General features: G+C 48.5%; 1 protein-coding gene across 1 annotated transcript in view; it reads right to left on the reverse strand.

Moving 5' to 3' along the window:
* Positions 1–813: 813 nt before the first annotated feature.
* The window catches only part of SGTA (small glutamine rich tetratricopeptide repeat containing alpha), a 40,590-nt gene continuing 20,010 nt past the window's right edge, over positions 814–21,393 (reverse strand). The window contains exons 9-12 of the mRNA XM_029613182.1: positions 8,766–8,803; positions 8,278–8,373; positions 8,016–8,139; positions 814–1,286 (exon numbers count right to left, since the gene is read on the reverse strand). Of these exons, the coding sequence (XP_029469042.1) occupies positions 8,025–8,139; positions 8,278–8,373; positions 8,766–8,803 (249 nt within the window). The 3' untranslated portion in view covers positions 814–1,286; positions 8,016–8,024. The remainder of the gene's footprint in view (positions 1,287–8,015; positions 8,140–8,277; positions 8,374–8,765; positions 8,804–21,393) is intronic.

The following is a 21,393-nucleotide window of genomic DNA, read 5'->3' on the forward strand; positions in this document are numbered from 1 at the left end:
CCTATACAGAGTCTACAGCTAAGAGCTCTCTGACCCCCTCCCCCTTCTTTATGTGCCCACCTCCCAAGCCAGCCAGAGCCTAGAGATAAGGACTCTCTGTCCCCCCCCCCCCCTTCCTAACCATACAGAGGCTAGAGATAAGGACTCTCTGCCTTCTTCTCTTTTCTCCCTCCCACCCCCACCCCTACCCACAAAGCTTGGAGATCCAGGGGTCACTTCAACACCCTACACATGTTTACAAGTTGCCTGCAGATGAGGGCACTTAGCTCCACCCACCGTCTGTGGAGGGTGAACAAAGGGCTACCGCCAGCCCCTGCTTGGACATCCTAAGCACTGCTCTCTCACACTGCAGACTTTGCTGCACTTGATAATGGATTTCTACAGTGGACACTGCAGTATAGAAAACCCTGGGCAAGGAAAAAAAAAACTTTGCGCTGCTCAGAGAAGTCCTAGTGGCAATGAGGTAATTAACCTGCATAATACAAAAGGATGTGGGGGGTGTGCTAAGAACTTCTGACAAGTAAGCTGGAGACAACAATCATCAGTTCCCCAAGAAAGCCTACAGCATCTGATGAGAGACCACATGGGAACAGGGACTTCTGTCAGGAAGAGGCTGAGCTGAAAGAAGGTGCTGCACCGATTTGTAAAAATAAATAATCAAACAAATTGTAGATTGTTGAATGTGCCGAAGGTGGTGGTTCTCCCTTAAAAATCTGCAGGGAAAGTAAGCCAAATGTTCTCTGTTCTCCCATCCAGAGAAACCAGACACCTCTGTCATTATCTCTCAAGAGTAGTTCAAATAGAGCGCGCGTATGAGTTCCAGAGCTACAAACAGCCTTTAATAAACAGACAATCAGCACGCTGATCTAATACAAGCTTGGTTTTAAGGTCCCAGGTTATTTGCCTGTGATTAGCATTCCTTGTTAGGTAGATCTTCTGTCCATGGGCTTTGCACGAGTGGCCTGATTTTGCAGGTTTGAGAATGAAACACCAGACAGGAAAGTTCTTGAAACGTCTTGTTTAGGTGACTGCACATGAAAAGTTGTCAGCCTTCTGTTGCATTAAGAAGAGAGTGTCTGAATGTAGAAAAGTAATGTGATCTGGAGCTGCTGGTTTGTCCATATAATTTGCTGGCTCTTGAAAAAGGGACAAGAGAAGGGACAGGGAGAATCAGTCTTTAACATGCACATCCGATCATATTTTTTCTGTTCTCTTGAAGATTCCAACACGAGAAATGGCAAGAGACATGGCTTCCGGTTTCTGTTGGGCAGGAAAGATTTCTACAGCTGCAGAACAAAAAACCCAAAACATATCACTACTTTATGGTGACAAAACACCAACAAGTCCCTCCCTAATGGGCTGGTCAAACCATTTTTATAACCTTTAGCTAGACAGAGGGGCGGGGGGCACCTGAGAACTAAGCAGTGAGCAACTCATACTGCCACTTTATACACCTTTACAATAATAAAAAAAAAAAAAAAAAAAAACCCTGCTCCAACCAGAAACCCCAAAAAGGAAAATTGGTTCTTACCTGCTAATTTTCGTTCCTGTACCACCACGGATCAGGCCAGACTCCTGGGTTTTGCCTCCCCTCCAGCAGATGGAGACAGAGAAGTTTTAATGGATTACATCCTATACCCCTGTGGTGCCACCTAGAGCCTTGTCAGTATTACAAACGAGCCTACCCGGAATAGCCTTACACACAAAATGTCTTCCCATGCGTATCGATGCAAAGATACCTCTATCCTGCTGTTAAGGATTGCAATGTTCATTTAATGTTACCGTTGTTACCTATTTTTCTTCTTGCTGCACTGTTGTTTTTCCCTTCCCCAGTTCCCTGTTAAAATGTAATTTCCAAACCTGCAGTTACAAATGTAAACCGGTGTGATGTCCCCACTAACACCGGTATATAAAAGTCTTAAATAAATAAATACATACACTGTACCCAAGCAGAACGAGTAAACCAGAATTTCCACATAAACAACCTCCCCCTGAAGAGCAGAGGAAATGAAAAACTTGTAACCGAATGAACCAAAACTATGCCCAAAAACTCTTACCCTGAAAAGGGGGGCATTAGATAACTTGCAGAAAGATTGCTAACTACTGGCTGAGCAGACTCTCCGTTTTCCCATGGGCGGGACTCTGGACTGATCCATGGTACTACAGGAACGAAAAAATTAGTAGGTAAGAACCAATTTTCCTTTCCCTGTACGTACCTGGATCAGTCCAGACTCCTGGGATGTACCAAAGCTTCCCTAACCAGGGTGAGGCTGAGAGAGTCCCGCTCGGAGAACACTGGCCCCGAAAGATCCAGGCTCTGGTGCCCAGACATCAAGACGATAATGCCTCGCAAAGGTATGTGCAGATTGCCAAGTAGCCGCCCTACAAATCTCTTGCAGGGACACCTGTTGACATTCCGCTCATGAGGCCACTTGCGATCAAGTAGAATGAGCTTTAAGTCCAACAGGAATCGGGTGTTCCTGCACGAGGTATGCCGAAACAATAGCCTCCTTTAGCCATCGTGCTATAGTAGCCTTTGAGGTTTTATGACCCCTCCTGGGTCCACTTCATAGGACAAACAGATGGTCCGAGAGACAAAAACTGTTCGTAATGTCCAAGTAACGCAACACCACCATCTTTACATCCAACTTCCTTAAATCCCTAGACTCTGGGGAAGACGAATCCAGGCCCGCGAAGGAAGGAAGCTCCACCGACTGATTCAAATGAAAAGAGGAGACCACTTCTGGGAGAAAGGAGGGAACCGACCTTAAGGAAACTCCTGAATCCGAGATCCGTAACAAGGGCTCCCTGCAAGATAAAGCCCAAATCTTGGAAACATGTCTTGCCGATGAAATAGCCACCAGAAAAACGACTTTCAACATCAGATTTTTTAGGGTCGCCCGTTTCAACGGTTCAAAGGGAACCGTACAAAGGGCACAGAGAACCAAATTCAGTTTCCATGAGGGACAGGGGTTTCAGACCGGAAGGCGCAAATGTTTTGTCCCTCTCAAGAAACGAGCTACGTCCAGATGAGAGGCCAGAGCAACTCCCTGTACCATACCCCGAAAACAGCCAAGTGCTGCCACCTGGACCCGCAAGGAATTAAATGCCAAACCCTTGGACAATCCTGCCTGTAAAAAATCCAGAACATCTGGAATTGAAGCCCTGGACGGCTGTACGTCATGATCCAGACACCAGGACTCAAACACTCCCCAAACTCTAACGTATGCCCTGGAGGTAGACGTTTTACAGGAATGCAAGAGAGTGTGGCAATGACCGCATTTGAGTAACTCTTACTCCTCAACCTCTGCCTTTCAAAAGCCATGCCGCTAGACAAAAGCGATCTACCTCTCCGAAACAAACGGGGCCCTGCCGGAAAAGATTCGGAGATGGTCAAAACCTCAGTGGACCATTGACTGCTAGATTCAGAAGATCTGCAAACCACAGACATCTCGGCCACTCCGGAGCTACCAGAATCACCTTGCCCGGATGAACTTCGATTTGATGCAGCACTTTTTCTACCAATGGCCACGGTGGAAAGACATACAACAGGATGTCCCTTGGTTAGGGAAGGACCAGAGCATCTACCCCTTCCGCTCCTGGCTCTCGACGCCGACTGAAGAATCGAGGAGCCTTGGCATTGGAATACGTCGCCATGAGATCCATGGCAGGCATGTTCCAGCGCTTGCACAGAAGATGAAAGGCTTCGGAGAGTTCCCACTCCCCCGGGTCCAATTGGAGACGGCTTAGAAGATCGGCTTGCACATTGTCCACCCCTGCATTGTGAGAAGCCGCAATCTTGTAGAGGTGTTGTTCTGCCCAATTGATTAAAAGCTGAGCTTCCACTACCACTGGACGACTCCTGGTTCCTCCCTGATGATTGATGTAAGCCACTGTCGTTGCATTGTCGGAGAGTATCCTCACTAACTGTCCCTCTACTAAGGGCAGGAGAGCTTGTAGCGCCAACTGAACCACCCTGGTCTCCAACCGATTGATCGACTAGGAGAATTCTGACTGTGTCCATTGGCCTTGCACCGCTGACCCTTGACAAACCGCTCCCCAGCCGGAGAGGCTGGCATCTGTGGCCACCACTATCCATGAGGGGGATTTCCAAATCTACCCCGCGCAGCAAATTGTCCGGACAAAGCCACCAAAGAAGACTGGGACGCGCTGAATCCGTCAGTGGTAGGCAAAGATGAAACTGCTCGGAAAGCAATGCTGACTGAAGAGAACGCATATGCGCAAAGGCCCATGGAACCAGCTCTAGAGCAGAAGCCATCGAACCCAGGACTTGTAAGTAATCCCAAACAGTGGGAAAACGCATGGATTGCAAGGACTCCATCTGAGTGAGAAGCTTGGATAGTCTCTCTTCGGTAAGAAAAACCTTTCCCAGGACCGTATCAAACTGAGCACCCAGAAACTCCAAGGACTGGGAAGGAACCAGATGACTCTTGTCGGGATTGACCACCCAACCTAAGGAGGTCAACCTCTGTAATACCCTCTGGACCACTTCTCTGCAAAGGGCTTCTGATTTCGCTCGAATCAGCCAAGCGTCCAGATAGGGATGCACTAGTATCCCCTCCTTTCGCAGGGCTGCTGCCACAACAACCATCACCTTGGTGAACACTCTGGGTGCCGTTGCCAGACCGAAGGGCAGGGCACAAAATTTAAAATGCTGTCAGAGGATTGCGAACCGCAGATACTTCTGATCTGGACAAGTGGGTATATGCAAGTAGGCTTCCGTCAGGTCCAATGACGCCAAAAATTCTCCCTTGTGCACGGATGCTATCACTGAGTGCAGCGTTTCCATCCGAAAACGAGGTACCTTTAGAGTCCGATTGACCCTCTTTTGGGCAAGGATTGGGCGAAAGGTGCTCTCCTTTTTGGGCACCACGAAGTAGATGGAGTAACGCCCTCGCCTGAGTTCGCCTGCGGGAATCGGAACTATGGTGCCCAGGGCCTGTAGACGCTGCAGAGTACCCAGCACTGCCTGACGTTTTTGGTGGTAAGCGATTGGGGAAACCATGTAGCACTCGTGGACCGGACAAGCAAAATCTAAAGCGTAGCCGTGTTCTATTATGCTTAGAACCCATTGATCTGATGTCAAGGTGGTCCACTCCTCTAGAAAAAGGGACAGCCTTCCCCCTATTTTTGGCACTGAGGAGTGAACCGGCCTCACTTCATTGTGTGGACTTGGTTCCTCCATGAGTCTGAGGCGCCCGATCTCTGGAAGGCCGCCGGCGTCGAAAGGATTGGTTCCATGAATTTTGGCAGCCGGATGACTGCAGAAAAGACGATCCGGCGGAGCATGAGGAGCAGAAACGGCCATTTCCCCGAAATCTTGCCCGCTGAGGAAAGGATCCTCTCGTCCTGGGCCTGTCCTCCGGTAAACTTATGGACTTTGTTCACCCCCAGAGACTTTATCATGTCCTCCAACTGCTGTCCGAAAAGTAGCCTCCCCTTAAAGGGCAAGGACCCCAGCTGAGCTTTGGACGAGACATCCGCCAACCAGTTGGCGAGCTGAGACCACTGAGACCATAGTCCTGCCGGAAGTCCATAAAAGATCATAAAGGACGTCTGCACTGTAAGCCACCGCAGCCTCCAGCCGACCCACTTGCTGTGCCTGAGTGTCTGAAAGGGATAAAGCTGCCTGCAAATCCTGCACCCAGCGGAGACTGGCCCGCAGCGCAAAACTGCTACACATGGCGGCCCGTACTCCTAGAGCTGAAACTTAAAAAATCTTAAGTTGCACCGCCAACTTGCGATCCTGTAAGTCCTTCAAGGCCGTGGCTCCCGTCACTGGGATGGTGGTTTCTTCGTTACCGCGAACACGGCAGCATCCACTTTGGGTACCTCGAGGAGGTCAAGTGCGTCCTCCGGAAGAGGGTACAACTTGTCCATAGCTCAACTAACCTTCAGTCCCAGGTCAGGAGTGTCCCATTCCCTAAAAAAAAAAGAGAGATGTCAGTAACAGACATATGAAAAGGAAATGACCGAGCCGGACCTGTGAGCCCCACCATCACTGGATCCATGACGCCAAAGCGTGAATCCTCCTGAGGGACCTCTATCCCCTGCTTCTCCAGGATAGCCAGGATGAGTGGCTCTAATTCATCCCTCCTGAACAAACGGACCACCTTGGGGTCATCACCTTCCACCGGAGGCATGTCCACTTGCTTGGCAGGCTGGTGCTGAGCATCAGGATCTGCATTCGGCCCCTGATCCGGAACCTGTGGAGGAGACTCCCCCTCATCCGATTGGTCCGAAGATGAGCTGTCCAACGACCGAAGAGGGCATTTGTCCTTAGGGGCTCCCACATCCTGAGATGGCTTGGCCCGCTTTGGGGCCAAGGAGGACCCTTTCCCTGCTCCCGGCGAAGCAGTTGCCTTACGAGGGACCTTTATACCCTGACCTTTCGCAGCCTTGCGGGCCTTAAAGGCCTTGTGTAGCAGCAATACAAACTCAGAGGTGAACGATAAGGAAGACCCCTCCAAGTCCTCACCGGGACCGCCATGTGAGGAAAGATCATCAGCCCTCTCACAATCGGCCCCCCCAGGGGCACTAGGCCACAGGGACAACAGTGGTGGGGAGATTTCCTCCCCGCCGCCCCCCGGCGGCTCTCTCTTGCTCCCCGAACGTCCACAAAATGGCCTCCATTCCCGCGCTGAGGAGGAACGGATCCGAGGGTGGGCACGGCAAAACGGACCTCCCAGGCACCTGGCGCGATTTTTGCCCACTGCTGCATGATTTTTCCAGCGCAGCTGCTCCCGAGGCTCCTTCCCCTCCCGACAAGCACCCTGTGCAAACTCTGGCTCTGGAGAGCTGCGCGCATACGCGCTACCGCACACAGCACAGGCCACACCATGCGGCATGATCACCGACCTAAATTTAGCACGGGCTGCGGAGGAAAGCGGCAAAGAAAAAATAATAGTGATCAGAAGCTGTCCGCAGTCTGATGGTGAGTTGGCAGCGACAGGGAAACAAACATGAAGAGAAAGCTCGACTTGCAAAGCAGGGAAATTTAAAGACACAGCACCTTTTTTTTTTTTTTTTTTTTTTTAAACTTTATGAAAGGTCCTCCTGAGGGTGAGTGACCCAGGCTTCCCGGTATCACCCTCAGTTGTGGGCAGTCACAGTGTTCTCAACTCTCTGCTCTGGAGCCTCCACTACCAGGGGGGATGGTCTCACCAGGACCTGGCAACCCCCTGGGAGGCTGAAAAGGTATCTGCTAATTCAAATCAAACTTCCTATATATATATATATATATATATATATATATATATATATATAGGAAGTTCAGCCTCCCAGGGGGTTGCCAGGTCCTGGTGAGACCATCCCCCCTGGTAGTGGAGGCTCCAGAGCAGAGAGTTGAGAACACTGTGACTGCCCACAACTGAGGGTGATACCGGGAAGCCTGGGTCACTCACCCTCAGGAGGACCTTTCATAAAGTTTAAAAAAAAAAAAATATATATATATATATATATATATAATTTTTTTTTTTCAAACTAGGAAATTGCAGAAATCCAAATCCAAAACCAAATCCTAACACTGTCTACCAGACTAAAGGGTTGCACCTCCACCATCTGCTGGAGACAGAGAAATACTGGCACCTCAGGGGTATAGGATGGAGTCCGTTAAAACTTCTCTGTCTCCATCTGCTGGAAGGGAGGCAAAACCCAGGAGTCTGGACTGATCCGGGTACATACAGGGAAGGCATTTTAACACACCTACAATTCTGCCAATGCCAACAAAACTCCACATCTGACCTTAAATAAATGAGGACTTGCACATCCTGCAGATTGCTCACACTCATATACATCTTTAAAATAAACCCTTCCCTCCTCAGTACTGCCACACATATTCCCCTACTCACTCCCCAGTGGTGCGTTCAACCTCCCTATCCCCATGCTTCTTAGCAGTGCAACAAATTCCCTTTAGCCCTCAGAGTATACCTATCCCTCACTAGCAAAACAGACATCTCCCAATCATCACCCCTAAACAGTGCTCCTGTACTCACTGCATCCTATCATTCTTGGTGATCCTCATTGCTGGCGCTGGGAGTTCGACTCCTAATTTGACTTCGGAGTTGTTCTATTAGTTCTGGATTCTGTTGCTGCATTTGTTGAGCAAACTGTTGACCTCTACATGTAAGAAAAATAAAGTCACAAGTGCAAGAGCTCACACTCTACACTGAGATACGAACTCTGTGTGTCTGTTAGTGTGAGCTACGTAGTTCAAATAATCAGCTAAAACAAAGTCAATCACACCCATTTACTCACGCCTGGATAAGGCTGGCCAAGTCATTGGGGGATGGCGTGGTTCCAGGTTCAGCCCCAGCCATAGGGTTGTGAGTACCCGAGATCATTCCCGACATCCTGCCACACACAATATTTGGAATTCAGGATAATGGCAATAGTGAATCATTCACAACCTAACTGAGAAAGTATAGAAACTTTTCACTACAGTGTCAAAAATAGAAAAAGCTGCAAATACCCAATGACAAAGAATTGAAGGACAAGCCAAAGATGCTCAACCTGTGCTGATCCCAGGTCCCAAGCACACATCCCACCAGGCCAAGTCTGCCTATTCTGCCCCAGGTGCACATGCTTCTAGGCTCCATTCACCTCCTCTATGCATTCCCTTGGACTCAGTCTGCCCATCTGCCCCATAGAGATCTTTCAAAGTCAAACAGCAACACAAAATTTGAAACTTTGAAATTATAAATCTGAGGGGTTTTTTTTTTTTTTTTTTTTTTGCAAATACTTACATCTGCTGCACTTGTGGATTGTTCATCAGATTTGATGCCTATTGAGAAAGGACAGAGGATTGTATCTTTATACTCCATAAACTTGATGAAACAGGTTGTCCAATGCTTTCTTTTCTGGACTAACACACAAGTTTGATTACCTAAACCTTTGGACCCGTACAGTGGGTCTTCCATCCAACAAAAAATAAAGCAACATACAACACATATTAAATGTATGCTGCAACACTATACATTACATATACACTATAGTCTCTTCTGGACTATAAATGATTAATCTTTTGTTTAATATGCATCCTGTTATACCTTTTTTTCACAATTGTTAAGAGAATTACAATTTGAATCTTGTAAACCGTTGTGATGGCTTCACCAAATGACAGTATATAAAACTCAACAAATAAATAAAATAAATAAATTATTAAACATTTCCATGCAGCTGAATGTTAATAATGCTCCCTAGAACATTTAATACGGAATATTTAACCATGAAGTTAAAATATGGGAATAAAGCTTTTGTACAGATCCATGGTGTAACTGCACCTCAAGTATTGAATGCAGTTCTGGTTGCTTCATCTCAAAAAAAGACATAATGAACATTGAAAAGGTACTGACAAAAAGAATAAAGGGGATGGAAAAGCTCGCTTATGGAGAAAAGAAACAGATTAGGGCTCTTTAGCTTGGAGGAGATATGATTTGAGATTTATAAAATGAGTGGGCTGGAAAGGGTAAATAGGAAATGGTTATTTAAGCTTTCAAATAACTAGCAAGCGGCAGATTTAAAACAAATTGTAAGAAGTATTTTTTTCACTCAGCACACAATCAAGCTATGAAATCTGTTGCCGGAGGATGTGGTCAAGGCAACTAACAGTGGAGTTCAAAAGAGGATTGGACAAGTTCCTGAATGAAAAGTCCATAAACAATTAGCCAGGTAGACTTGGGAAAGCCAGCATTTATCCCCAACAGTGACATATAAGAAATAGACAGTGACATTTAAACTTACCTGTTAATTTCCTTTCCTTTAGTCCTGCTAGACCAGTGGGTCATGTCCTCCTGTCAGCAGATGGCGGCAGAGAAAAAAAGCTCAAAGTTGATTTCACTCCCCCTCTAAAAAGGCCTGGTGCTGCCTTCAGTATCCAATGGCAAAGCTAAGGCGACTGAAGGCAATTATTTGTTTTGGTTTCCAAATCACCTCCCCAACCAAATCCAGATAAAACCAATAAACTTAACTCTACGGTTATTAACTCAAGAATAAGAATTCCTACACCAAGTTCACAATTAGGCCAGCTGCTTTCAGAGTAGGCAACAACATATCGCTGGTTAGATTTCTAAACCTATCAGACTCAGCACCCTTGATCACCACAGCTTCCTTGGGTGGGTTCTGAACTGGTCTGGCAGGATTAAAGGAAAGGAAATTAACAGGTAAGTTTAGATATAACCTTCTTTATTGTTCATGCCAGACCAATCCAGATGAAGGGGATGTAACAAAGGTCCACCTAGTCCAGGTGAGAAGAATCCACAATAGCTCTCAGAACTCCTCCATCCATGGTATTGCCTCTCCCTGCCTGCACACACACACACTGTGCTTAGAACAGGGAGGCAAGGAAGCAGCCTTGCTTTTATCTTCTGGAAAGACATATTCTGACTCTGCCTATGAAGACCCCTGAGGGTCATCGAGTGGGATCATTGGTCCTTTGAGACCTTCAAACTCTTGCTGGAGTGGGCCAAAGTGCTCCACTCCTTGATTTCTCTTGAAACAGATGCCTTAGAACTCGCTGTGCTTTTACAAGACACATTAATAGATTAAAAATCTATCCAAGAAGAAACTTGTCACCAACAAGTATCTGAAAAGGTAATCTACAATGGATTTGAAGTGGTCATCCCTGGTCCAGCCTACATCGCTCAACTGTCTCACCATTACAGGTGAGAAAAAACATTTTCTGACAGAAGAGAAACACTACACTTCAAAAAAAAAAAAAAAAGAAAGAAAAAAGGAGCATGCCAAAGGACTACTTTCAACAAGGCTCAAAGAGATGCTACCCTACAAAACTCAAGAGAAAGGAATATGAGATCTCTTTAAAAGGAAAATTGGTTCTTACCTGCTAATTTTCGTTCCTGTAATACCATAGATCAGTCCAGACAAGTGAGTTTTGCATCCCTACCAGCAAATGAAGGCAGAGAACAAAAACTTTGAGGCACTGTTACATAACAGAGTGCCACCTGCAGTCCCTCAGTATTGACCTGTACCTAAGCCAAAGAGTAGAAACTATTCCCCTTTCCAGGGCGAACAGGGAAACACAGGGTTGGAACCCCCTGAACTGGAGCCTCACATACTTCCAGAAAAGAAAAACTCTGATAACCGCTTAACTAAAAAACCTCTCAGCTTATGAACAGTTTGTAAAATTTCTGATATATGGTGTACAGATTCACCAGGAAATTCAGTCTTTCGGCAGCAACAGGAACAAGTTTCTGGATTGATCTGTGGTATTATAGGAACGAAAATTAGAGGATAAGAACCAATTTTCCTTTCCCGCTCATACCCAGATCAGTCCAGACAAGTGGGATATACCCAAGCTCCCCTACACTCTGTGGGAACCCAAAAGACCTGCTCTTAGAACACTTTCACTAAGAAAGACATCATCCAGTGCCCGAACATCCAATCGGTAATGCTTGATGAAAGTTTGAAGCGAGGACCACACCGCTGCCCTACATATCTCTTGGGGAGACACCAACTGACACTTTGCCCAAGAGGCTGCTTGCGCTCTAGTAGAATGCACCCTTAGGCCTGTCAGAATTTTGCGACCCTTACAAATATAAGCCAAGCAAATGGTCTCCTTCAGCCATCAAGATACCGTAGCCTTAGAAGCTTTCTCTCCTTTCTACGCTCCAAACAGAAAGAGATGATCTGACTGCCAAAAGCTGTTAGTGACCTTCAGATAACACAATAGAATGTGAGGCACATCCAGAAGATAAAGATCTCTATCCCACGAAGACTCCCTAGACCACTCCAGAAACACAAGAAGTACAACAGTCTGATTCACATGGAAGAAACAACTTTTGGCAAGAAAGAGGGAACTGTATGCAACAATACCCAGTCATCAGCAATATGCACAAATTAATCTCGACAAGACAGAGTCTGAAGCTCCGAAATCCGCCTAGCTGAACATATGGTAACCTGAAAAACTGTTTTCAACGTCAGGACCTTGAAAGAAGTTAGTCGTAAAGGCTCAAAAACGCCCCACAGAGCACCTGCAAAACTAAGCTGAAGTTCCAATCCAGACACACTATCTGAACCGGACGTTGCAAAGGGTGCTCAATCTGATAGGTTCAGGAAGCGAATTACATCGGGATGAGAGGCCAAAGGCCTTCCCCACAACTTGCCTCTAAGACAACCCAAGGCTGAAACCTGGACACGGAGCGAACGGTAGGCTAGCCCCGTAGACAAGCCCTGCTGCAGAAAGGACAAAATGTGAGGGACTCCTACAGCCAGGGGAGTCAGGTATTGATGAAGGCACCAGGACTCAAACACCTTCCAGATCCTGACATACACCATAGAAGTAGAAGGCCTCCGAGTCTGGAGTACTGTGGAAATTGTTGGTTCCGAATATCCCTTCAGACACAACCAGAGCCTCTCAAAACCCAAGCTGTGAGACAAAAGCGATCCTCCCGATCCAAAAATATGGGTCCTTGTCACAGCAATCCTGGCAGGTGAACCAACCTGAGAGGCCTGTCTATCACAAGATACACCAAATCCACAAACCATGGTCAGCGTGGCCACTCTGGCACCACTTTCCCTGGATGCGTCTCCATGTGCTGCAAGATTCGACAGATGAGTGGCCAAAGCGGAAACACACACAGAAGAACCCCTGTTGGCGATGGGCACACTTCAGCATCCAGCCCTTCCAAGCTGGGCTCTCTTCTGTGACTGAAAAATCTTGTTGCCTTTGCGTTGGCCCACTTTGCCATGAGGTTCAATGAGGAATGCCCCACCTGGCACAAATGCAAACCCAGGCTTCCAGTGACAATTCCCATTCCCCAGGATCTAGTTGTTGCCTGCTGAGAAATCCACCTGCATGTTGACCACTCCTGTGACGTGCAACACCGCAATTCCCTCGAGATGGCACTCCTCCCACACAAACAGCTGCTGAGTCTCCCAAGCCACCATGTGACTTTTAGTCCCTGCTTGGCAGTCGATATATGCAGTTGTCACATTGTCCAAAAAACTCGAACCATCCAACCCTCAATCCACGGCAGAAAAACCTCCAGGGCCTTGAGGCTGGCATCTGTGGTCACCACTACCCAGTCTGAGGCATCCAGGTCCATACACTTTTCCAGGTTGTCCCCAGAGAGTGTTATGACTGTCACTGCCCGACGTCTCCACTCCGCCCTCCTTACCTCTTTGGCGACTCCTCCTGCGGTTGACGGACGTCTGGCTGCTGCGGCATCTGCCTGCCGTCCTCTCCGGCGTCCCTGGTCCAGCTTGGGCGCTGCATCCTGCCATGTTGTTCAGTTGCCATAGGGCGCGCGTGCCATGCAGCCCTGCTTCTTATTTCTTCTTTGGCGTGAACCTCAGGGGCGTCCCCCTGTGATGACGTCACGCATCCCGGATACAAAAGCCTACTCTATTTGCTAGCTAATCAAATTAGCAAGGTGAATGGGGGTGATGGAACTCCTTACGGATGGGATTCGCTCTCCATACCTAGCTACTCTGCCTCTCCTTTATTGGGGTACCCGCTCCTCGGGGTCCTCTCTCTTTTCTTTCAGGTCGCTGTCTGGAACCGGTACTCGCTCCTCGAGGGCCCATGTTCCTGGACTCGATGCCTGAGCTCACTTCTGCTTGGAAGAAACTGCTGCCTACACCATCAGTGAGTTACCATCTATATTCTCTCAGAGCTGTTCCCTGGAACCAAGTACTCGCTCCTCGAGCGCCTGCCTCTATTCCAGCTTCTGTGTTATCTTCTGGGAGAAACCACTGTGTGAGTAATCAACCAACGATGCTCTTTACCAGAATCCTGTGTATGCTCCACTGTACTCACTATCTCAGTTTCTCTCCACTACAGCACAGCTATTGAGGGATCGCTGTTCCAGTGTCCTGAGGGACTTCAAGCCCAGCCGGGCTTCATCTCTACTCACTACTGTCACCTCTGGTGGCTTCTCAACTCTGTTTAATAAAAGATAACTCTGTGTTGTGTGTCCTAAAGCTGAGCCTGACCTGTGGCCCTCACGGGACTTCCCCCTGTGGGCGTGGTCATCTGCCACAGTGTCCAAGGATCCACCCAAAACCTTACAAACAATAACAGAGAGCCAGCATGAAAGACTGGACCTGCATTCTCCCAGAAGAGAGATAACGGCAGATTAGACTCCAACAATCGATTGCACCTGCACAAAAGTGTCTTTTGCAATGGACGCATGTGAGCAAAGGCCCACGGAACCAAATCCAATGTCGAGGCCATGGAACCTAGCACCTGTAAGTAGTCCCAGATCTTTGATACTAATATGCTCAATAGACGTGTCACCTGCACTTGCAACTTCGACAACCTGTCCGCTGTCTGAGAAGTATGCCTGAATAGAAAACCAACATGGAGAAAGAAAACCCCAGAATCCTAGGTTTTCTTAGCTTGCCTGGGCTGAATGAACTCTAAGTGACTTATTGAGAATGACTTGCAGGTTTCTCAGGACATTTGGACAGGATGGCTCCATAAGATGATGCCTATTCATAGGGTCATACAAAGAAGAAACCAACGGCGGGAGCTTCAGGCTATGTTCTCAGGAGTAGTTGTAAACACAGCCACAGATGTGTTAATTACCTTGACCAGATAGTATTTTGTTCTGTTAGAATCTATCCAAAGAGTGATGGTAAATGGGTCCCACCTGGGAAAAATAATCAGGGCAGTTCAGGAATAGTCACATCATGCGGTTGACATGACAACCTATGTAAATGATTCTTTGGGCAGTCATGCAATGCTAGAATCTTCTGCAACATTGTATGTTATCTATAAAAGAAGGCTCACTTCCTGTATACAATGAGATGCTGGTGGTCTGTTTGTCAGAGACATGACATCAGCATCTCCCAAGAATACTTATATTGATCAATAAAAATCTAAGTGTTCTTGTATCCCTGGACATAAGCATCAATAAAAAATGGCATGGTGCTTAACATGTCAGAAACACCCTGCCTTTCTGGGTATTGAAGTGGGCTCCTAGATACTCCAATGACTGAGTCGAAACCAGGTAACTCTTTGCTACACTGATCACCCAACCCGGAGAACTCGAGGTCTCCATCACCCGCTGCACTCCTCCTCAGTCTTTGCTCAAAATAAACCAATCGTCCAGATATGGGTGGATTAGAACCCCCTCTCGCCTCAAGGCTGCTGCCACTACCACCATAACTTTCGTGAATGTTTGTGGCGCCCCAGCCAACCTGAAAGGGACAGTTCAAAATTGGAAGTATTGTCCCAGCACCATAAACCGCAGAAAATTCTGATGGTCCTTTCAAATGGGAATATGGAGGAATGCTTTGGTCAAGTCCAAGGACGCCAGAACTCTCCTTCGCAGACTGCTATCACTGTACATGTCGCCATACAAAAAAGGCGGAACTCGCAAAGCTATGTTTACAATCTGCTAATCCAGAATGGGACAGAAGGTGCCCTCCTTCTTCATAACCACGAAATAAATGGAGTACCTCCCCATCCTTGCTTGCCCATCGGAACTGGAACTATCACATCCAAGCTTAGTAACCTTTGTAGAGTCATCTTTACTGCTTCCCATTTTCTTTGCGATAAGCAGTGGGATTCTAGAAAGGCCTCCCCAACCGAATGTGAAAAATTCTATGGCATAGTTGTCTCTTTCTACCTGCAGAATCCACCAGTCTGAGGTAATCTTGACCCACTCTCGTAAAAGTGGGACAATCTGCTCCCTACCACATCCACCAAGGAGTGGACTTGCCTCCTCCAGTCCCCTCACCGGCACTGTCCCTGGAGACTCTGTGGGAACCCTGAAAGGACTGCTGATGTCCCCTTGCCTGAATGAAATCTCTGTGAATCCCGAAAATGGGAAGACCTTCTTATTGCTCTTCTTATCCTCAGACAAACTGTTGCCTTTGGATTCCCCCAAAGACTTCATCAACTGATCCAAAACCTCCCTCAACAGAAGCTTCCCTTTAAAAGGAAGATTAAACAGCTGGGACTTGGACCACATGTCCTCCAATCAATTGCGCAACTACAGAAGTCTGCATGCAGCCATCATGACCATGCTCCTTGCGGAAGTACACACCAATTCATACAGCACATTTGCCACATAAGCCACTCTAGCCTCCAAACACACCAAATGTATGGGGCCATGCGCCCCGGTAGAAGCTTGTGCTTCTACCGGGGCGCATGGCCCCATACATTTGGTGTGTCACCTTCTGAACCCAGCACAAGCAGGCATGCTGTATCATGCTGCCACATACCACAGCCAGCAGGCTTAAAGCAGACACCTCAAACATGCACTTCAATTGAATCTCCAGCTTGCGGTCCTGAACATCATTCAAAGTGGCCGAACCTGCAACTGGGATCATAGTCTTTAGTCACCGCAGAGACTGCTGCATTCACCTTAAAAATCTTTAGGCGATCCAGATTCTCTTCCAAAGGATAAAGCTTTTCCATAGCCCTGCTGACCTTCAAGCCTACTTCTGGGAAATCCCACTCCCGGCTAATCAGCTTCTGAATCTTCTTAGGCAATGAGAAGGTACTGGGAGGACCACGCAGTCCATCCAGAACTGTATTCACTCCATTGTCAGACTCCTCCTGAATCATCTTAATCCCAAACTCCTCCAACACTTGGGGGATGAGAGGATGCAGCTCCTCCCTTTTAAACAGACAAACCACCCGAGGGTCATCCCCTTCTGTCACTGAAGCCTCATCCAGATCAGGATCATCTTTATTCAAATCAGGATCAGGAACTGGACCCCCATCTGGGTCCATGTCCAGATCCACCCCCTACAGTGAAGCAGGATCCTCCTGCATATCATCCAAGTCATCCAGATCCTTGGAGTTGTCCTCAGCCCCAGTGAGAGGTATCTGAGCAGAGCTCCAGAACCTACCACCAACACTATCCTTGGCCTCTTGGAAGGGGCACTTGGTTGCCTCTCTCTGGATCTCTTCCCTCCTGCTCCCTTTCTAGCCAGAAAGGTAATATGTAACAGCAGGACAATCTCCAGAGAAAACTCCTCCAGATCCTCGGCTCCCTGCGTGAGCAGGCTGCCTTCCAAGTCCACTCCCCCATCCTGATCCTCCTCAGTACCCTGCACAGGGGAGAGAGGAGGAGGGGAATCTCCGGGCTCCCTGCCGTATGGAATCCCTCAGATGCGATCCCCCATGGGAGCGGCTGAAACAGTTGATCCCTCCAGTACCGTAACCATGGCTTCCAAAGACTGGGAGGCCCTCCTTTCCTTTGATCCTCCCGCAGAGGTTCCCTCTTCACCTGATGCACAGCCGGTGCAGAGGGAGTAGAAATTAAGTCTGGCAGACCAGAGCCCGCACCTACTGCATGCCATGTGCGGCTTAGGCGCCATCATCCATGCAGTCTAAACCCAAATGCGGCCCAAGCACACCAACACTAAAGTAGGCTGCATCACGTGGCGGCCTCGCTGAGCCACCCTGTTGCATTGGCCCAAGCAGTATGCGGCAGACCTTACCTCCACTGAAGATTTCCCCACCAGGGAACAAAACCACGGGTTCCTCTACCTCCCCCTCCTGCAGACCCCAGCAGCTCCCGCTTGCCGACCACCCTGGTCAGAGCCGCAGACTGAACTTCCTACTTCTTTCTCTTCCTTTACTTTTTTTTTTTTTTTTTTAAACTTAATTTCCACACAATAAGAAACATAGTTCTTTCCTGATCAGAGGGCAGCAGCTGGCAGGAGGAGATCTCTGAGGCAGAGGGTGCCAGTCCTCTGGCTGTCAGGGCCTCCAGAAGCAGCGGGCTATGGCAGTTAGGAGTTTCCAACCCCTGGTCACCCAGCTCAACCCGAGGGATGGTTCACAAAGGTACCTAGGACCTCAGGGAGCTACTCCAATTTCTCAAAGCCAAAAACCTTTCACTATCTCCAAAAATTTAACTTTCTGTCAGAACAGCAGGTTTGCACTTCTACCATCTACTGAGGGACTGCAGGTGGCACGCTCGGTTATGTAGCAGTGTCTCAAAGTTTTTGTTCTCTGCCTCCATCTGCTGGTAGGGTTGCAAAGCCCACTTGTCTGGACTGATCTGTGGTATTACAGGAACAAAATGAACAGAAAACTAAGCTTCTGTTTTCCATTTTCAGCCGAAGAATTTGCTAGTCTTGGAGCTTCCCCAGGCTGATCTGAAATCCCCTCGCAAAAGTGCCCCACCTGACTCCTAGTAGGGCAAAGGCCACTTCTGCTGGTCCTTACACTTCAGGGTCTCAAAAGTGTCAGTTCAAAAACATTTATCTGTACAGTGATGATGCTGGCCATGAGAAAATGCTACTGCAGGGACCTCTGTCCCAGACCAAATGGCCCCCGTGGTGCGGGGGGAACCTTGAGAGTTTTCCATGGATAGCTCGGACCCGGATAAGGGCCTTGGGGAGACCCCTCTTCCCCCGATGGATCCAGATGCTGGAGACAACCGGGCACAGCCCCCTTCGGTTGAAGGGGACGACACCAATGTGCTCTGATTATTTCAATGGGAAGAGTTAGCTCCTCTTCTCCCACACGTCCTGGCAGAGTTGGGCATCATGTCCCCTTCGGTGGAGCTGAGTTCAGAAACGGTGGATCCTGTCTTGGTGGGCTTTCGACGACCTTTACCTTTCATGAGATGAGGAAACAGTTGATGATCCGTGAGTGGGATACTCCTGAGATGGGCCTTAAAGTGAGCCGGGCCATGGTTAAACTATATCCGTTGCTGGAAGGCTATTATTGAAGATTCCTAAGGTTGACGTGTCTGTCTCGACGGTCATGAAGAGGATTACTATTCCAGTCGCTGGTGCAGCGGCTTTGAAAGATCTTCAAGATTGCAAGCTGGAAGTTCATCTCAAACGGATATTTGAGGTTTCCGCCCTCGGCATCCAGGCGGCAGTCTGCAGCAGTTATATGCCGAGGACCAGCCTGAGATGGATCCAACAGTTGCAGAGCGCTAGAGATCTGGTGCCAGTGGATGTTCAGTAGGCGGAATGGTTGGAGGCCACAGTAGCCTAGGGTGGGTATGCCCTGTATGATCTTCTGTGCATGTCATCCAGAATCATGGTGTCGGCCGTCTCGGTAACGAGGGGGTTTTTTTGGCTGCATAATTGGGTGGCGGACATCTCCTCCAATGCTCAGCTTGGGGCATTACCCTTTAAGGGCAAGTTCCTTTTTGGTGAGGACCTCAAGCAGTTGATAAAGCACCTGGGAGAGAATAAGGTACACAAGCTGCCGGAGGACAGGCCGAAGGGTCCTAAGGATACCCGCCTTGCTCCCGGTTTGGGAGCCAACAACTGTTTTATCAGGGCAGAACTCCAAACTCCAGCCAGAGGCAGACCTCGGGGAGGTCGCAGTATTGGTCCTTTCGTGGCCACAGACCTCACAGAGACGGATCCATCTCTGTGGCAGGGGCCGTCAAGTCCTCGCAATGAGATGCAGCCGGCCCACGCCTTGGCTCCTCTCATATGGTGGGGGTGGGCTGATTTTTATCCCCAGGAGTGGGACAAGATAATGTCAGACTGGAGGGTTCTAAGCGTGATAGAACATGGCTCGTGTTACAGTTTGCTCGTCCGCTCCGAAGTCTGTTCCTCGTATTTCCCTGCGGCTCCTCAACCAAGTCGCTTGTTGTCCAGCAGACTCTCCACCGCCTCCGGGAGCTAGGGGCCATTGTGCCTGTCCCCCGGGAGAAACAAGGCCAGGGAAGGTATTCTATCTACTTCGTGGTTCTGAAGGAAGGAAGGAACGTTCCGGCCGATATTGGACTTGAAGAAAGTCAACGTGGCCCTCACGGAGCCCTGCTTTCGAATGGAAACTCTTCACTCGGTGGTGGCAGTGGTGTGCAAGGGAGAGTTGCTGGCCTCCCTGGATCTGATGGAGGTCTACTTACACATCGGAATCCTTGGCCAGCATTTCCAGTTGTGCCATGCCGTTCGGGCTGGCAATGGCTCCACGGACCTTCACCAAGGTGATGATCGTAGTGGCTGTGGCCTTGTGGAAAGAGGACATCTTGGTCCATCCTTATCTGGAGGACTGGCTGATTCGAGCAAAGTTGAGGGAGTTATGCACACAGGCCGTGGACACAGAGTTGCTTCGACTACATTCTCTGAGCTGGGTAATCAACCTAGCCTAAAAAGTCACCTTGATCCTTCCCAGGTTCTGGAGTTTCTGAGTGCCAGATTCGATACCCGACTGGGTAAAGTTTTCCTCTCGGAAGAGCAGATTCTCAAGTTGTGGGTCCAAGTTCAATACCTGTCGCAAGCACAAGTGCCCAGGGCCTAGGACTATCTACAGGTTCTGGGTTCTATGGCGTTGACCTTGGAACTGGTCCTCTGGGCGTTTGCACACATGTGATCACTGCAGAGTGCATTGCTGACCCGGAGGAACCCGTTGTTAGAACAGTTTCATCTCCAGCTTCCGGATGTCGCCAAGTCCAGCATCTTGTGGTAGCTCATTCTGGGCCATAAGAACATGCCATACTGGGTCAGACCAAAGGTCCATCAAGCCCAGCATCCTGTTTCCAACAGTGGCCAATCCAGGCCATAAGAACCTGGCAAGTACCCAAAAACTAAGTCTATTCCATGTTACCGTTGCTAGTAATAGCAGTGGTTATTATCTAAGTCAACTTAATTAATAGCAGGTAATGGACTTCTCCTCCAAGAACTTATCCAATCTTTTTTTAAACACAGCTATACTAACTGCACTAACCACATCTTCTGGCAACAAATTCCAGAGTTTAATTGTGCGTTGAGTGAAAAAGAACTTTCGCCGATTAGTTTTGGAACAAGGGGTAGATCTTGAGATTCCTCACTGGAATGTAGTGACGACCGATGCCGGTCTCTCAGGTTGGGAAGCTGTCTGCCAATCCTGGAGCTGGCCATGGATTTAATCGCCCGCAAGTGAGGTCAACCGCACTTAGACCTGATGGAGAATGCCAAAGCGGCACCACAGAAGGCAGCACATAGCGGAAGCCGTAGATGCTCTCGTAGTTCCTTGGCCTCAGGGCATTCTCCTTTATGTGTTTCCTCCTTGGCCTCAGATAGGCAAGGTGCTCAAGAGGACAGAGGTTCATCCAGGTTCGGTGATCCTGGTGGCTCTGGAATCGCCGCATTTACCGTGGTTTGCGGATCTGATCAACCTGGCAGTGGACAGTCCCCTACAGTTCAGTCTTCTCTGTCTCCACATGCTGGAAGGGAGGCAAATCCCAGCAGTCTGGACTGTCAGTTCAAAACATTTCTGTACAGTGATGATGCTAGCCATGAGAAATGCTAGTGCAGGGACCTCTGTCCAGACCAAATCAGATTCACTTACTAGGGAACCTGAGGACTACCAATTCCCTCAATTTGTTCACATCAGCTAATGGTGTTACATTGACTGCTTCCACCTGGGCTGCCTTCTGAACTAGAAGCCAGGATTTTTGGAATGGTAGATGGCTGGCTCTGGCCCTCACCTAGATCTGT

The sequence above is a fragment of the Rhinatrema bivittatum genome, chromosome 8, assembly GCF_901001135.1.
Source record: "Rhinatrema bivittatum chromosome 8, aRhiBiv1.1, whole genome shotgun sequence".
Lineage (NCBI taxonomy): Eukaryota > Metazoa > Chordata > Amphibia > Gymnophiona > Rhinatrematidae > Rhinatrema > Rhinatrema bivittatum.